This window comes from Pipistrellus kuhlii, unplaced genomic scaffold (assembly GCF_014108245.1).
Source record: "Pipistrellus kuhlii isolate mPipKuh1 unplaced genomic scaffold, mPipKuh1.p scaffold_m20_p_15, whole genome shotgun sequence".
NCBI lineage: Eukaryota > Metazoa > Chordata > Mammalia > Chiroptera > Vespertilionidae > Pipistrellus > Pipistrellus kuhlii.
Genome location: NW_023425460.1, coordinates 32,499,687 through 32,517,734, shown reverse-complemented (window position 1 = coordinate 32,517,734; position 18,048 = coordinate 32,499,687). Strand labels below are relative to the sequence as shown.

Here is an 18,048-nt window from a genome sequence, read left to right as displayed (position 1 = left end):
ATGAGAACTTTTAAGATTTTCTCTCATAACTTTCAAATATGCAATGTAGTGTGATTTCTTATAATCACCATGCTATACATTGCATCTCCATAATATTTATTTTCTAATGGGAGTTTGTATCTTTTGACACACTTCACCCTCAACTCCCCTCCCCTCCCCTCTGGCAGCCACCAGCCTGTTCTTTGTTGTTTATGAGCTTATTTTTGTTGTTTTGATTTGCTTGTTTATTTTTTAAACTTATAATAGGTTTGATTTTTTTCCTCACCAAGGATATTTTTTCCCATTGATTCTTTCAAAGAGAGTAGAGGGGAGAGGGAACAGGGAAGGGGAGGAGAGAGAGAGAGAGAGAGAGAGAGAGAGAGAGAGAGAGAGAGAGAGAGAGAGAGAGAGAGAGAGAGAGAGAGAGGGAGGGGGGAGGGAGGGAGGGAGAGAGAGAGAGACTGATGTGAGAGAGACACATCAGTTGGCTTCCTCTTGCATGCTTCCTGACTAGGGCCAAGTGTCAGATATCAAGCCTGTAACCGAGGCATGTACCCTCTACCTCCACCAAGAACTGAATGTGCCAGGCGGGACCGAGGCACATGGGAGCATGTGTCCAAGGGCCGACACTCCAGCCACTGAGCAAACTGGCCAGGGAAGTTATTTTAAAACATATCATACTTCTTCAATTCTAAGATGCCATCATTTCATATTTTATTATAATATGTATTATAGCTAACATTGTTTAATATTCCACATATAATTAAAATTATAAGGTGTTTGTCTTTCTCTGACCTATTTCACTTAGTGTATGACCTCAAGGCCCATTCATATTGTTACAAGTAGCAGGATTTCATTATTTTTTATGGCTGAGTAGTAGTCCATTGTATATATGAACCACAATTTCTTTATCATTCATCCATTGATGGACACTTGGGTTATTTCCATATTTGGCTACTGTGAGTAATTCTGTCAAAGTGTTTTGCTTTCTTCAGATAAATACCCAGATGTAGAGTTGCTAGGTCATAGTTCTATTTTTAATTATTTTAGGAACTTCCATATTGTTTTCCATAGTGGCTGCACCAATTTACATCTTTACCAACTGTGTATGAAGGTTCCCTTTTCCCCACGTGTTTGTCAACACCGTGTCTTTTTTATACTATACTAGGGGCCCAGTGCACGAATTTGTGCACCTTGAAAGGAACAGTGGGCTGCAAGGCTGCGGTAGGCACAAGCACAGGGGCAGGTCTCAGCCCATCCTCCAAGTCCCTGCCCAGCCCCTTCTGCCACAGTCCATGGTCCCCTATCTGCCTGCAGCCCCACTCCTGCTGCTCCCACATGTTGAAGGCATGGATAGATTGGGGCTGGAGCCGGCAGCAGGTGCGAGTGGAGCCAGCACTGTCAGCAGGTCGAATGACAGCTGCTACCCAGATCGCCCCTCAGGAGCAATGGGAGGTGGAGAAGCCCTTAGGGGCAGTCAGGGCAGGCAGCTGCCACCGAGTGATCGTGAGTGGGGTCGTTGCCAGCAGCGGTACGAGAGGCAGCTGCCAGCTCTGATCTCCCCTCAAGAGGAGGGTGGAGAAGCCCTGACGGGTGATAGGGGCTGGCAGCCACTGTTTGCACCTGCTGATAGCACCAGGCAATTGGGGCAGGTGCCGGGCGCCAGCTGTGGGTGCGAGCGGCAGATGCTCCCATGATGGCCCCTCAGGAGCAGGAGGAGGTGGAGAAGCCCTCAGGGGTGATCAGGGCACGTAGCTGCCCCTAATACCACTGATAGTGCCAAGCGATCGAACTGGCGCTGGGCGCCAGCAGCAGGTGTGAGAGCAGGGCCATTGCCAGCAGTGGCTACAAGAGGCAGCTGCCAGCCCCACCTCCCCTCAGGAGCACAGGGAGGTGGAGAAGCCCTGAGGGGCGATTGGGGCCAGCAGCCACTGGTCTCGCCTGCTGATAGCACAGAGTAATTGGGGTAGTTGTGGGGTGCTGGTGGCAGGTACGAGTAGGGCTGGTGCCGGCAGCAGGTGCAAGCTCCAGGCGGGACGGAGGCACATGGGAGCAAAGAATTTTGAGTAACCAGAGGCTCGCCCCAATGATAGCGACTGGTGCACTGCCTTGATCTGGTGCCCCCCCTCACCTGCTCCACCATCCTGCCCCAGCCGACGTCTGCCATGATCTGTGCACGACCCTGGTGGTCAGCACACTTCATAGCGACCAGTTGTTTTGGTTGTTCCGGTTCTGTGTTCGGTCTGTTTGCATTTTAGCCTTTTATTCTATAGGATAACCATTCTAATATGTGTGACATGATAGCTCATTGTGGTTTTGATTTGTATTTCCCTGATGATTACTGATGTTGAGAATTTTTTCATATACCTGTTGGCCATCTGTATGTCTTCTTTCAAAAAATGTCTACTTATGTCCTCTGCTCATTTTTTTGTTGTTTTGCTATTGAGCTGTATGAGTTCTTTATATATTTGGGATATTAACCTCTTGTCAGATATATATGATTTGCAAATATTTTTCCCATATAGTGGGTTGCCTTTTCATTTTTGTTGATTTCCCTTGCTATGCAGAAGCTTTTTAATTTGATGTAGTCTTACTTATTTTTTCTTTTTTTACTTTTGCTTTGGAGTGAGATCCAAAAAAATTATTGCAAGATTGATGTTGAGGAGCTTATGTTTATTCTAGGAGTTTTATGGTTTCAGAACTTACATTCAATTCTGCAATCCATTGTGACTTAATTTTCATGTACGGTATAAGATAATTTTGTGTATGGTTTCATTCTTTTGCATGTAGCTGTCCAGTTTTCCCAACACCATTTATTGAAGAGACTGTCCTTTCCCCATTGTGTATCCTTGCCTTCTTTGTTATTAAAAAATAATAATAAAAGTCTTATTATCTTTTAGTTTGATAAGCAAAATTGTGTTTATCTTTCCCTCCCTGGTCTTACAGCTTTAGTTCTGGGTATCTTTTTCTCCTTCCCCCACCTTTATAGGCAGGCCCTACTGGAAATGGCAGGCCCCAAAAGCATGCTCCTGCCCCATCACTGATGTGACGCTTAGTCTTCTGGTCTGTGTATTGCGTTCAAGTGGATGTTTGTTGGAGAGAACAAGATTCCTTCGCCTCTCTCTTTTTTCTTTTTCTTTCCCAAGCCCATCTATTTTCCTTCCCTGCTCCGTGGCTCTGGATACCCTGTTGGCTAGAATTTAAACTGGCTGCCTCACTCTTTTACCTGCCCCGGCCTTTGTCTCTCTCCTTCTTGACTTCTGTTGACCTCCTGTTCCCACTCCACTAGTTCCTCCCTCACAGTACTGTCACTGCACTACTGCTCCTGGCGTCCCATCACTGAGTGAGTGTGCGTGACCTTCACACTGCATTCATGCTTCGGGACTTAGCTGCTGCGATGATGTCAGTGCTGCAGGTTAGCAGATGGCGGCGGCAGCAATGAGACCTGACATGTTCTAATGACTCCCTCCTTCCCATCTTTGCTGGCCAAGCCATTGGGGGGCAGAGGTTTCCTTGAAGCATTTTAGGAGGGGGCCAAGGGAAACCAGGTTTGGGGGCTCCCAGGTGCGATGAGGCCTGTGACCTTTGCTGCTATAATATCAGTGTTTCACAAGTGGGGCAGTTTAGGAGCCCACTTGCAGCCCATCAAAAATTGATTTAATTGCAATTTTTCCTCCAATTAGGAGCACTGGAGCCTGACTAATTAGAGTAATAGAGAGTAATAAGGCTCCGATAAAAAGCCTTCCTCGGCGGCCTTTGTATCTCGTGTCAGTGCCTGTCAGAGGTCAGAGAGCTTGCATATTCTATTAGGCAGCCCAGCCTTCATTTGTACAAATTAGTTTACCCAACAGTAATTAAAATGCCAATGCGGGTTGAAGAGAACTGAATACACTTGATGGGCATGTTGGTGAATGATGTGACAGCTCTGGTGGCCTCCCTTGCCAAAGTGTGTCAACCTCGGCTCAGAGGCGGCTGGGGCCTGGGCCAGCTGGGCGGCTCCGGGCCAGCCACGGGGCACAGCTGCTGAACACGCCACTTCTGCTGCCCCTCGTCAGAGCCACTCGTCGCTCCTTTCATCTTCCAGGTGGAGTCATTTGTTCATTCGTCCATTCATTCATTCAACAAACACTTAAGGTTTCAGTATTGTCAGGCTTTATACTAGTGCTGGGAGAGAACTTATGTGGCAAGGGCTATAAAACCACTTGGGCTCTGGAATCAAGGCTGACTGGATTTCCTCCTACTTGCTCCCTGTGTGAGCTAGTACAGCTTACGTTACTGCACTGTGTGTCAGTTTCCTCGTCTGTAAAATAGGGAAAGTAGAGCCTACTGCACCGGGTTATGAAGATTAGACTAATGCATTTGAAACACCTGTTCAGAACCTGACACCCAGCAAGTGCTCAATAAATTACACCCAACTAGCCGCCGAAACCGGTTTGGCTCAGTGGATAGAGCGTCGGCCTGCGGAATGAAAGGTCCCGGGTTCGATTCCGATCAAGGGCATGTACCATGGTTGCGGGCACATCCCCAGTAGAGGGTGTGCGAGAGGCAGCTGATCGATGATTCCCTCTCATCGATGTTTCTAACTCTATCCCTCTCTCTTCCTCTCTGTAAAAAATCAATAAAATGTATATTTTTTTAAAAATTACACCCAACTAATTTCCCTTCTTATCTTCCTCTCTCTTCTGTATTTTGTTATTTTCTATTCCTGCTGTCCTGATGTGAGGGCTCCTATGTCTACTGCTTGGGCCTGATAATGATCTCTGTGATGCCAGGTTCGCCTGAACTGGGGCCAGGGGGCCAGTAAGGTGGGTAGGGGAACTTGGCACAGAATGAGAAACTGTGGAAGGCTGGCTTCTGGTAAGGGCTCTCTTGTCCAAAAAGAGTAGAGTTTATGGATTCAGAAAGATTTCTAGACCCTCAAACTGAGAGTTTGTGCATTTGCCTGTGTGAGATGAGAGAGTTTTTAATTTTTAGGTCCTATTAGTATTTCTCATCTATTATCTGGTTGTGGTGCTTATTTCACTGCCCCAGTGATATACAGCTGTGTCATGTGTCATTCAGGTCTGAATCTGCTGATTTGGGAATTACTCTTTTAAGAAGCAGAGCGACCCCATTCATAACCCATGACCAGCTTCTTGGCCTTGTTGGCCATGAGCCTGGAAAGCCCTTTCAGTTCAAGTTTACGGATTTGTCCTGAGCACTCTTCTGGATCAGGCACTGTGCTGGGTCCGAGAATACACAAAAGAGCCACCAGCTGTTTCATGATCTCAAAGGTAACCTCCCAAAATGCCGTTAGTTCCAAGAAGGTGAGATCAAAGTGTGTAGGGACTCAGCGAAAGATGGTCAAGCCATCTGGGAGCCAGCAGCTTCTGCCTCTCCTGTCCCTGTCCCTGTCCCCAGGCAGTCCCCATGGTTTGGGTTTGAGTCCTGTTGAGTATCCCCAGCAGAACCTGGCTCCAGATATGCTTGACTATTGCTAGACTGTTTTTTTTGCTGTGTCATATTAGATTAAACTCTTAGTGCCAGGCGCACTCTCTGCTTCCCCTCCTTCTCTTCCTCCCTGCTTCATGGGAAGTGAGGGGAAGACAGCTTGTGGGAAGAAATGTTCATGGCTGTGATATCCAGACAGTTAAGAAGAGCCTTCGTGGGGGAAGTTGAGAGGCACCCTCCTGTGGCCGATGGACAGGGCCAGGGTGGGTTGGGCAGGAATAGAGAGGCACAGAGTGAAAGGTCCCACACCCACATCCCCAGCCCTGCCTGTGGGAGTGGGAGTGGCAGGGATTCAGGCTCCAGGTGCCTACCATCTCTCTCTCTGTTGACTGACCTTGACGCTAATTTAGGCCTGTGGTGGGGCAGAGGCCTGCCACAGATCTCCTTAAGAGATCTCTCTGTTGGCACCCCTTACCTGGCCCCAAATCTTCAAAAATATGGAGAGCCCAATTGCCAGCTCGAACGATTTCCAAGTGGCTATTATGTTTCCTACCCAAGGAATTGGCTTTACCAGTTATTAATGGATTATCCTCAAGAGAAAAATGGGAGGTCAGGACACCACTTCCCAGCTTTGTAGTTTGTGTCTTCACTGTCCAGCGGCCACATCCCAGGCTGGGAGTCCCCTTGGGATATGACAGAGTGGCTGTTTGGGCACACCGGTCTAGTTTAGTGGCTGCTGGCCCTCTCGGGTTGAGAGGAAGCTAGGCTGATGGAGCATGTCCTGGAGGAAGTCCTGGCTTGAGGCATGGAACCCACGGGTGGCTCACGGGGCTATTTTGTCAGTCAGGTTGAAAAGCAGATACCTGCCCTGCAATTTTGATTGTAAATCAGTGGATTGGCCAATGCCTGCCCTAACATCTCCCTGGTCATAACTCGCAGGCCAAGCCTCCCCTTCCTCCTGCCCCCACCTAAAGCTCCCGGCTTCTAAAGAACCCTCTCCGCGGAAATCCATCTCCCTACGGACGTGCTTGGGATCAGAGAGCCACAGGTGCTGGGCAAGGCCAGGGTGGATGGGCTGCTGCCCCGCATTGCTAACATGTCATTAGTATGTCCAGTCCCTCTCCCCCCATGCCTGACATGTAGGGACACGGCCCTGCCCTGCTCCGGGCTCCTGAGTGACACAGCTGCTTTCAGCTTTCTTGCTTGCAGTTTAGGTTTTCAAGCCCTGGGTTCCGGTAGGCTTCCCCTCCCCACCCCTGCCAAATCCTCTAACAAAGCAGTGGCCTGGTATGCAGGTTCAAGTTCTAGTCCTAGCACTACAGCCAGCCTGGCTCACTGCACAGATCCTTCTCACTGGGCTGGTGCCTGCTCTTAAGTTGAAACTCTGCAGATTGTATTCGTTGACCTTTTTAGCATTTAAGAGACACCCTGGGAAAGATGGTTAGTGTTCCTTCTCACCCGCATCTCGGCAATGTCTGTCGTTATCCTCTAAACCCTACCTGACGCCCATCCCACTCCACAGCAACCCTGGCTGCCTGGCCCCTCACATTCCCAGCTCTCCCGCCTCATTTCAGGCATCGCACCCATTTCATCTTTCATCTTTTCATGTTGTTACTCACCTCTCACTATTTTCCTTCTCTGATTGGTGCCTTTACATCTGCCCTGTGCTTGTACCGTATTACCGGGTACTCTGGGCTCTGATAGCCTTCAGGAATGCCCCCAGCACCCTGGGCCCTGGAAGGGCATCACCGTCCAGCACCCAACAGCCTGTTCGTTCCTGTGCCAGGGCTTTGTGAACTTCATGCAGCTGAAGCCTGACAGGCTTGCTTCCCTGGGCCTCAGAGTTGTGCACCTAAAGATCGTTTTTTTATGGTGGGCAGAGACCATGCAGCTAGGTGAGAGCGGAAGCTCAGCCATCATTGAACCTGTGGTTTCTCTGTGCCAGCAGCTCTGGGAGGTTACAGCCCTCACCGTACTTCCCACTGGTCTTCCCACAACCCCTCTGATGGCTCTTTTGGCTGCTTCTCTCATCCTGGCTTAACCCCAGAACCCCTTGGAGAATGAACACTGCACCGTCAATTGTGTAGCCATTTCCGCCACAAGTTCTGACAAGCCAGACCTGACTCTGCTCTCCCTTTGTTTGGCAGCTCTTTTGTGACTGGGACGGCTTGTTGTGGGCACTTCTCACCTCTAAGAATCTGGGACCTCAACAGGTAAGAGATTCCTGAGCCCTCCATGGCTTGCAGGTGGGGAGGGGCTGGAGCTGCCAGGGAGGCAGTGGAGAGAGTTGGCTGAGCCAGCCCCCCTGCAGGTGGCTGCCCAGAGATCCAGGAGAAGGCTGGGAAGGACCCCTGCCCCGAAACTCAGGACAGCCTCTGCGGTGGTACCTTCTTATGTGGAAGTGTTCTGTTAGCTTGAGGAAATTGTCAGAGTGATTTATAATTGGTAAATAATTTCATGTAAAATTTATGATAACAATTTGGATTTTTGATACTTTTTCTCTGAGGAGCACCTATGTGGCTACATAAAATCCCATCTATCCTCAGAGATGGTTTTTATAAAATAAAGATATTTTGGAAGTGGCCTACAGATCCATAAAAAGAATTATACAGAACAGTTAAAATACATCCAGGTTTTATTCAATTCTCCGTCTTGGCAGGCTTGACACACACACATCTGATTACCTGCCATCCTATTGTATGGTTTTAAAAAACTTTTTATTGTGAAATAATTATAGATTCATATGAAATACATCTTACATAGTATAATAGCAAAACCAGGAAATTGACATTGGTACAGTCCACAGACACTTATTCAGATTGCACGTGTGTGTGTGTGTGTGTGTGTGTGTGTGTCTGCGTATCTGCGCGTGCACATGCATAGGTAGGTGTGGTCTTTCCAATTTTACCAGGTGTGTAGATTCAGGTAACCATTAATGCAAAAGATACAGAACTGTTTGTTAATTAGTACAAAGATCCCTCATGTGCCCTTTATAATCACACCCATGCTCCACTCCCTGTAGTCCCTAATCCCTGGCAACCACTTGTGCCAAACTCATTTTTATAATTTTTCCACTTTGAAAGTATTATATAAGTGAAATATAGTATGTAATCTTTTGATAACTCCACCCCCAGCATAATTCTCTTGAGATCCATAGAAGTTGTTACATGTATAAATAGCACTTCACTTTTTAATTTTTTTTTATTTTATTGATTTTTCACACAGAGGAAGAGAGAGGGATAGTTAGAAACATCGATGAGAGAGAATCATCAATCAGCTGCCTCTTGCACACACCCTACTGGCGATGTGCCTGCAACCAATGTACATGCCCTTGACCAGAATCGAACCCGGGACCTTTTAGTCCACAGGCCGACGCTCTATCCACTGAGCCAAACCGGTCCCGGCAAGCACTTCACTTTTTATTGGTAAATATAGTATACTAGAGGCCTGGTGCACGGAATTTGTGCACAGGAAGGATCCCTAAACCTGGCCCTTCATTCCGAGCCACCCTCTGGTGGTTAGCACACGTCATAGCGAGCGAACTCCCAGTCAGTCAAACTCCTGAGGGAGACACTTTGCATAATAGGCTTTTTATATATATAGGTTCTCAGGTATGAGTGTAACCGAGTTTCTTTCCCCATTGAACAGAATTCACCCATTGAAGGACATTTGGGTTGTTTTCAGTTTTTTAACTATTGCAAATAGAGTTGTAATGCATACTTATATGTAGGGTTTTGTGTGGACTTAAGATTTCATTTCTTTGGGATTAATGCCCAGGAGTACAATTGCTGGGTCATTTGGTAAGCATATGTTTAGTTTTTATTACTTGCCAGAGTGTCTTAACTATTTTATATTCTGACCCCAGTGTATGAAAGATCTAGTTTCTTCACATCCTCTATGGCATTAGGTATTGTCACTACTTTTTTTTTTTCTTTTTTTTTTTTCCTTTTCTAAGAACCCTTCACCTCGCCCTGAGCACCTGCATTCTGGCTTCAGTGCCATCAATAGCAATGAAGATGTGCTCATCTCGCCTTCCCCTTGCCTCAGTTGCTCTAGCTTGTCTTCTCCTTTTGTCTCCATCTTCCCAGGAAAGTCTTAGCCATATCTTTTTTTCTGAAGTATCCATTGTGTTGTCAGTCTTTACAAAATAGTTTTTATAACACATGATAATTAAATAAGGTTTTCTCTACAACATTGTCGTGATGGTCATCCAGGGGTACAAAACTTGCAACTTCACAAATACCACATTACATCCTTGGACAGCTCTGAGAGTTAGTGTGCCTCCTGTCATTGAGGGTTGATCTGCTTCCCAACACGAGCAAGTTGAAACTCTCCTCTGAAGACGGGCCTTTAGTCTCCTCTGAAGACTTTTGTCTTGCTCCTGCAGGGTCTTCTCCTTTGTGGGCCAAAAGTCCAAGGCTCTTCAGTTGTTGCTCATAAACATAATAGATCAGTTGGGTAGTTTTGTCTGTATAATGAAGACCTAATTCAAAGTGGCTCAAACAATAGAGGAATTATTATTATTGTCTTACACCATAAGGAGTCCAGAAGTTGGATAGTCAGCTGGTTCCAGGATTGGGGGTTCAGTGGCTCAATGAGACCATGAGGCCCATTTTCTCCTCAGCTTTCTGCTTTGCCACCCATGAAGGTGGCTTTTGCCCTGGCCCTTTCTTCCTACCCATCCACAGTGTGTCCCACATTGGTACCTGGAGTTTGTGGAGGCTCACCCTTTCAATCCTCTAAATATTTGTGGCCTATGACCAGTGGAGGGTAAACATGCTGACCTCATGGCCTAGAGAAGGCTCTTGACAGTAAGGCTGTAAGTCACAAAGGCGGGCATTTCTGCTGAAGGTCAGTTTTATTGGACCTGGTCTTTGGCATCATCAGTGGCTTGGGCCCAAGATGGTGGACAAGTCAGCAAGGTGTGTGTGTGTGTGGGGGGGGGGGGGTTTGAGGGGCACGCACCGCCATGGCCCATGGTCCATCTTTATTTTGAAGTTGAGTAATCTTCGAGTGGCCTCTTTTACCTGTAGTTGCCTTGGTGGGATGTGTGTGTGCCCGGGGAGGGGAGAGGTAGAATGTTTGGGCACAGATTTATGATCAGGATGGAGTTCTGAGGCACCAATCCTTGAATGGCATTCTCTTATGAAATCCCTAGGCCTCACTCATCCCAAACACAGTTTTTACAGAACCCAGAAAGAATCCAAATGAAAATGGGTACAAGATAGTTATGGCCCATCTTTATTTGGAATCAGACAAGCAGCAGCCACTGCACCCTCTGGCCAGCCTGCCGATGGGTGTCACTTGGCATTGCCTTCTTTTAGCCCCCGTAACTCCCCTCCTCCCCACTGAGCAGCAGGCTTTGTTTAAACGTCTCTCCTGTCCCCAGGGGAGCTTGGAGGACCCAGCGCAGGGTCCAGGGAATGATGCCCTGGTGGAAGCATCTGCTTTTGGTGGGAGGAAATGCACAGGACGACTGTGTGTAGCTGTCTTTCCCAGAGAAGCCCGAGCAGATAATAAAGCCATGTAGAAAATAGGATTAAGGTAATGAACAGGCAGGACAGAGTTTGATCTTTCAATAACGCCAAAGCCTGACTGACAGGCCAATCTGGAAGGTGGAGCACCTCGCCGGCAGGACTCAGCGGCGGGGCGGTGTGCCGTGCGGGTGGATTCTTTTGCTTTTAACCTGTCAGTGCTGAAACTTGAGGAGCACTGGGATTTCCTTTTATGTGTGCACTGACTTGGGGGGAGGAGTATGGAGGGCAGTTTTGCTCTGAGCATCGCCCCTCCAGGGGCTGCCCTCAGGATGGTGGTCTGGGACATAGCTTGGAAGTGTAGGCGCCCGCTGACGACCAGTGCTTCCTCAGGCAGCCTAGGCTACTTACAAGGCTTGGGGACCCTTTCAAGGTCACATGACTCCCTCGGCCCTTCATTCCATCAGGACTCCTGGAGACTGTTCTCCCCAGGGGCTAGGAAAGGGGAAGTCCTGGTGGAGCACACAGGTCAGACAAAGGGCAGCTGTGGAACAAAGCCATTGCCTAGATGTCAAGGAACTTGGTGTTCCCCTTCCCTTCCTCTCTCCTGGAGCTGGGGACCCTGGACTGGGCCCAAGGCTAAGATTTCTAACTTGTCTGACCCAGGCAGAGAGAACGATGGAGTCCTTATCCAACCTGCTCCTGAGGGTAGATGGCCGTCAGGCCCCGTCCCCAGCCCTCAGGAACTCCATCCTGACAGTGCGAACAGCTAACCACTGAAGGTCCTTAGCTAGGCCCTGGGGTCCCATTAAGCTCCAAGGTACTGTGTCAGAGCCATCCTGCCCCTGAGCCTGAGGTCTAGAGGAATCAGACATTGAGGGAGGCCAATGCCGAGGCCCAGGGAAGGGGTCTTCTTTGTGGGGACTGCCTCCCACCTGGTGGGAAACGGGGGTGGGGTGGTATCTGACCTGCCTGATAATATACATACCCCTCTCCCAGGGCTTGTTCTTGCTGTGGGCTATACTTTTCTGCCAAGGGGCATCTGAGCTGGATCTAGCGTTGGTGTCCCGAGAGCAGGGCACAGTGGTCACCCTGGTGGTGGTGGGCAGCCAGGCAGCCGGATGCAGTGGTTCCAGACCTGGAGGTGTAGTGGGACCCCATAGCTCTCAGCCAGCCTGGGACTGTGGGGAGGGAAGGGTGGACTTGGTGACCTGGCGGCTACTTCTAGGGTATTGAGGGTCGAAGTCCTTGGCTAGGCACTGTGCTGCCGTGTCCATGACCATAAGCGTGACCCCTGCACTCATCCTCATCTCCTCTTCCGGCCAGGGTCATCCCCAGCCCCCCATCACTCCTCTTTCCTTCCTGAAGCCCCCAAGTCTCCTTTCTCGATGGAGGCTGGGCAGACAGGCTTCTCACGTTCTGTCAGGGGCCCTCGGGGCCTTTGCTCCATCTGACTGGTGCCTGTATTAACCCTTCTCTGCCTCCTGAAACCCTGCTCACACCTCAGCATGAACAGCACCTCCACCATAAAGCCCACCCTGATCCTGAACCTGTGGCTAGTTGGTGAGTCTTAGAACACTCACAGGGCCCACCTGGTCAGCCACCGTGTGGCCTGTGGTAAAGCCCCCTTCGGGCTGGGAACTTTATCCTGGGACCTTGCACTGAGCACAGGAGCTGAATTTCAAGGCATCCCTGGAGTTTGGATGGCAAGGGTGCCTGGCTGCAGCCTGTCTCACCGGGTGTAGGAGGAACTAGTGTCCTGAGTGCAGGCCGGGCTGCTCCGAGGGCACATGAGTGCCCATCCTGGCCAGGTGTGGCTTTGTCTGCCCCAGGCCCTCCGCCTCCACCCAGGCAGGGGGCCTGGCCTCCGTCAGGCTGATTATGGGAATTGCCCCTCTTTAAAGTACCTGCTTCTCCTTTGAAAGTATTACTGACAGCTTTTTTCATTTTCTTTTTTCTTTACCTCTTTAAGGAACCCTGTAATTTCTTTTTCTTTCTTTCTTTCTATGCCACACCCCCCCTCTTTCCTTTTTCTTTCTTGTCCCCTCTGTCCTCCTGAACTCTTTGAAATTGGCTCTCTGCCTACTGACACCAAACTGATACTTTGCGTTTCACTTCTCCTTATCCCTTTATGGCAACAGATGTTGAAATTTTGTATCCTTTTATCTGCCCGCTGCCCCTTCCTGTAATTACGGTCCCCTTGTTAGCAGTACAAAGTGGACTGCCCGGCCTTTGAGCCATTGTGTCTGAACACGTGTGCATGGGCGGGTGCTGGGGCCCTGCACGCGTACACACATGCATGTGAGAGGCTGTGTGCTTGGCAGGGACCCTCCTCTCGCCTGGTAGGGCTGGGGCAGACGAAGCTTTCGTGGGCTTCTCATCTCTGCCACTTCGTGGGACCTGTGCCTCCAACCTGCCCCCCTCGCAGACCCAAGCCTCCAACTAAACCAGATTGCCAACCAGGTGTCCCGCTCTGCACTTTGGTTGTTGCTGGTCCTTCACCTTGGCCATCCCCTCCTCTGTCTGTGCCTGTCACTCCCTGAAGAATTATTGCTCAGTACTCACAGCCAACAAAGTCCTCTTATCTGCGCCTATAAAACTTTCATCTCCTTCCGGTGCCTACCAGGTCACACCTTGTACTGGTAGTTGGATACAAAACAGACTTCTCTCCCTCAACTTCGCACCTCCCTGAAGTGCCTGTGTACAGAAAGTGCTCAGTAAATGGTTGTTGGTCAAGGAAGGGAAGAGAGGAAGGAGGGAAGGGAGGAGAAACCTCCCACTTTCTTAGCTGCCATGTTGGGCCCAGTTTATACCTGTAGGCCATCTATCTCCTGGGAATAGAAGATTCATAGGAAGGTGAACTGTTTGTCTCCCTCCATTCATTCCTCCACCAGAAGCCATTGTTGCATTTGGTGATAGCACATACAAGATGGCGTGTCCTCACCCCCAACAGACTCAGGAATGAGCACCCCTAGGATCTCCAGGGCACATCACCAGAAACCCTGTACATTAATAGTGGCTGTAAAATGGTGTGAGACACAGGCTTCCTTAGATGTGGGTGGGCAGGTGGGAGCCAGGGGGACATTCACAGGGGCCATGGCTATGGTGGAGCTCGGGCCGACCACGCAAGGAAAGTGTCCAGGCTGGGATGAGGACTCGGGAGAGAGGAAAGAAGAGAGGGGAGCCAGGGTACCAGGCTTCCTGGCTCTTCAGGGCCCAGACTGAGGGTGGTGGGTGTTTCGGCTAGAGTCTGCCCTACCAACTCTAGCCTGGTGCTCAGGGCCCCTCCCAGGTCAGACATCGGGATATTCAGGGCTAGCACTTGCCTTCTGTTATTTTCCCCATAAAGATGGTCATGGGGTGGGGGTGGATCAGTGTCTTATTTACATTTTTCTCCTCCCTATAAAGTTCCTTTTTTTCTTCCCACTTTCTCCAGCAGCAGTGGAATTGCCTGGGCAGCAGGGTGGGTTGGGCCAGGGAGACCTGATTTCCCTCCTCAGGGGTCCCTGGGATGAGGCCCCACATAGCCAGGCTGCGGACACATTTCCTTCGGGCTGTCCTCCCTGCCTGGTCGCATTCATCAGGATCACAGGGGCGGGAGCCCCATCTGTCTTTATCTGTCCCTGGGTCAAGAGAGAATTGTTGGAGTCATCCTTGGGGGAGGCTGGGTGTGGAGGCCCCCGCAGCCCTCAGCGGCTCCTGGCGGCCGGGCTTTGTGCACAGGAGGCGGAGGGAATGGACTTTTTGTCTGGCCGCCTTTCTATAGTGACAGACCCTGCCCTTGCTCCTGCCTTGGCCGGGGGCTCTGCGCGGCAGCCCTGCTCCCACACAAGTTGTTCCTCAGCCAAGGCACTGCACCCCTCCCGCCCCCACAGTGACAGGCCCAGAGGCATTCTTCACATTCTTTCCAAAGAAAGGGGGCGAAACATCTGAATTTGGGGGTCACCATGTTATACAAATTGCAATCTAATCTTTTTTTTTTTTTTTTTTACAAAAATACACTTGCAGTAAGAAAAGGAGCTCGGAGGAGGGGCTGACGAGACAAGACAGCTTGCTTTGTCCCCCTTCCCCCAAAGTTTGGGGCTGTTGTCAGCCAGTCTCTCCCTCCACCGCAGCAGTTAAGCTAGAGCTCTCTAGTTAGACTGGTCCTGGGGTAGGGGCCACAAAGGGCCCGCGGTGCCATTTCTGTTTGTTTTCCCAAATCAAAACCCCAGCGGGGCTCCCGTGGCGCTGCTGGGCCGCTGTCGGAAGACTGGCCGTGTCCCAGGGCGAGGTGTGTCAGTTTACGCTCTGAACTTAACCTCGCGAGCACTCAACAGAGCCTGAGGGTGCAGGCCCAGAGACAAGAGAAACTGTATCTTTTTATTGGCCCATTTAACGTGTGTGGCCGTTTCAGGGAACTGGAGAAGCTTGCAGCAGAAATGAAACCCCTCAGCCCCTGACCGGGCCGGGCTGGGGGCCTGTCCTGGCCCCGAGAGGCCCAAGCTCACTCTTGCCCTGGGTCTGCCCCGCAGGGCAGAGTTCTGTTTGTCACTGCAGATGTTGTGGGTGACACTTTCCGGCAGTGGCTCGGATGCTGGGGCAGGACACTCAGTCTGGGTGTGGCCTTTATGTTGTTGACCCTGCCTGGCCATGGATGCCCAGCTCTCCTCCCCTTTCAACCCTGGGACCAGAGGTGGGCAGGTAGAGCCATGCTGGGCTTCACACCCCCAACCCAGTGCCTTTCATCTTCTATTTCAAACAGACAAACATGAAATTACTTCCACAGATTAAAGGGGAGAGCTCCTCAGTCATTCCTGAGGCCTCACTAATGGAGGGGCAGGCCCCCAATCTGGAGGAGAGGGAGAACTGTGAGCAAAACAGCCCCTACCGGTGTGCACACATCTGCACGTGTGCCGTGAGAGAGCGGGAGAGACCGCCCAGCCTGGGGGAATCGGGGCTGGTGACCCCCTGGGAAGGCAAGGGCTTCCTGGGAGCCCAGGTTGGTGATCTCTAGGCAACGCTGATGTGGAGAGAGGGCTTTCTGCCAATCCCCTCAGGATTCTTCCCGACATCCCTCTCCCCGGGAAGGAGGCCGGGGGACAGGGTGCTGACATAGGGCCTCGCCCCCCACTGGACAGCACAGTGTACCTTGCTGGGGGTCATGCCTCTGTCCAGGGCTTCAGGGGAAAGGCAGAGTGGGCAGAGGAGCCCACAGCCGCCGCCTCTACTCCTTCAGCCTTCAGGGAAGATGGTGGCTCCAGTGGGGAGAAGGGATGGAGAGGGGCAGCATCTGTGTGAGGTGGAAGGACTCGAGCTGAGGGCCACATGCAGACATGTGCCTGGCAGCCCCATCAGCCTCATCCCCTTTGGTTAACACTGTTTGGGCCAAAGCTGGGCTGGTGTGACCACGCAGTCCTCCCCACGCCATGTCCAGCTTCGTACCTGTGAGGTCTGTTCCCCGTCACACGGAGGAGAGCCCAGCATCTTTTGGTTGAAGCTGAGGAATGGGGTCTGGAGGGTGCCCCTCTTCTCCTTCATTTCCCCCAGTCATTCTGCAAACTCATTGCTCCTACCCGTCCCCTAGCCATAGGGATTAGCGGGTGCACTTGATGTTGAGGGGTAGTTGCTAGGGCCAGGAGGCCCCCCTACATGGTTGCTAGGGGTCTGGCATCAGGCGAAGGGTCTGCCCACTGCCGCGGTCACGGAGGGAATTACACAGCCACAAAGAAATTGTTCTTCTCAGTAATCTGCTCTTGGCCACCGGGAGGGGCGAGGGTGGGGAGCAAGCTGGAGCCCAGCAGGCTGGGGGCTGTGATCACAGAGGCGTGCTCGCCCCGGGCTGGGGGCCAGCCTGGCCAGGAACACCAGGGACCAGCCCGCTAAGCTGCTTTCTCAGCGATTTCTCTCCCCAGACACAAAGGTGTTTACTTGTTTTAACTTCTCCTGGGACTCCCCTTCTCCCTTTGTGTGGTCTTTATCCCCAATGAGGTTTGAGCCCCAGATTACAGGCGGGAATTAAGGCATTGGACTCAGGCAGCTCAGAACTGCATGACCTGCAGGATCAAGGAGTATAAAGTAACGGGGTGTGTGTGTATGTTTATGTGGTGGGGGGCAACCCCCTTCAGCAAGGCCCATTCATCCTCCGGAGGAGGAGAGGCTGGGTAGCGGGTGGTCAGTGTGCAGGTGTGATGGAGGGGCTGATGGTGATTGATTGAGGCCTTTAGCTGGGGGGAGGCCTGGGGTGGGAGGGGAGGGAGTCTGGGCATCTCCTCCCTCAGCCCCCGTTCCTGAGGGAGTCTAACTCTAGCTCAGGAAGGGGAGCTGCATTTCCTTAGGGACTGAAGCCATTTGGAGGCTCAAAAAATCTGTGTGGCCCAGGTGGGCTAGTGGCTCACCCTCTGCCCCCTCTCTCCCCAGTGGGCAGCTGATGACGCACCTGGGCAGTGACTTTCCCCCAGGGGCTGGGGTGCTGGACCTCATGTATGAGTCCCCCTTCACGCTCCTGACCTGTGGCTATGACACCTACATTCGATACTGGGACCTCCGAGCCAGTGTCAGGTGAGTGTGTTGGGCAGGAGGACAAGTGGTGAGAGATCCTGTGCCAGTCTCGGTGGGAGGAGGTGCAGACTCCATGTCAGGGACCGGTAGGGAGCAGCCGGCAAGGTCAGACCAAGCTTGGACTCCCACCTTGGGCAGTTTTGGCCCGAGGCCTAGGAGACTGTAGCCACGAGGACCTGATCAGAGCCTTGGGAGCTGTGAGGGTGCCATCCCTCAGCACTCTGTCCCAGCCTTTCTCCCTTTCTTTCTAAGGCCTGACAGGTCCTGTGACACATAGTCAGCCACATGAAACACAAATGAGGACATAAGCTGCCCTGGGGTCTGGAGTTTGATGAGAAAGAGACTTTTCCTGAGGCTTTCCCCCATTAAGGCTGCTTTTTAAAGAATTTGGTGATACAGCCTCTCTCCCAGCTAGCTTGGGGAAGTGTGGTTGGAGGGTGGGCATCCTGAAGCTCCCCTGTATCGCCTCTTCCTGGACAGGAAGTGTGTCATGGAGTGGGAGGAGCCCCACGACAGCACCCTGTACTGCTTGCAGACGGATGGGAACCACTTGCTGGCCACAGGTTCCTCCTACTACGGGGTTGTACGCCTGTGGGACCGGCGCCAAAGAGCCTGCCTACACGTA

At 51.2% G+C, this 18,048-nt stretch overlaps 1 protein-coding gene across 6 annotated transcripts in view; it reads left to right on the top strand.

Moving 5' to 3' along the window:
* FBXW4 (F-box and WD repeat domain containing 4) overlaps positions 1–18,048 on the top strand; it is a 75,836-nt gene that overhangs the window by 56,886 nt on the left and 902 nt on the right. For 3 of the 6 annotated variants that reach the window (XM_036437895.2, XM_045582028.1, XM_045582027.1), the window contains exons 6-8: positions 7,557–7,622; positions 17,283–17,423; positions 17,904–18,045. In XM_036437895.2, the coding sequence (XP_036293788.1) occupies positions 7,557–7,622; positions 17,283–17,423; positions 17,904–18,045 (349 nt within the window). The remainder of the gene's footprint in view (positions 1–7,556; positions 7,623–17,282; positions 17,424–17,903; positions 18,046–18,048) is intronic. The other 3 variants (XM_036437897.2, XM_036437896.2, XM_036437898.2) reach the window with 3 other exon arrangements.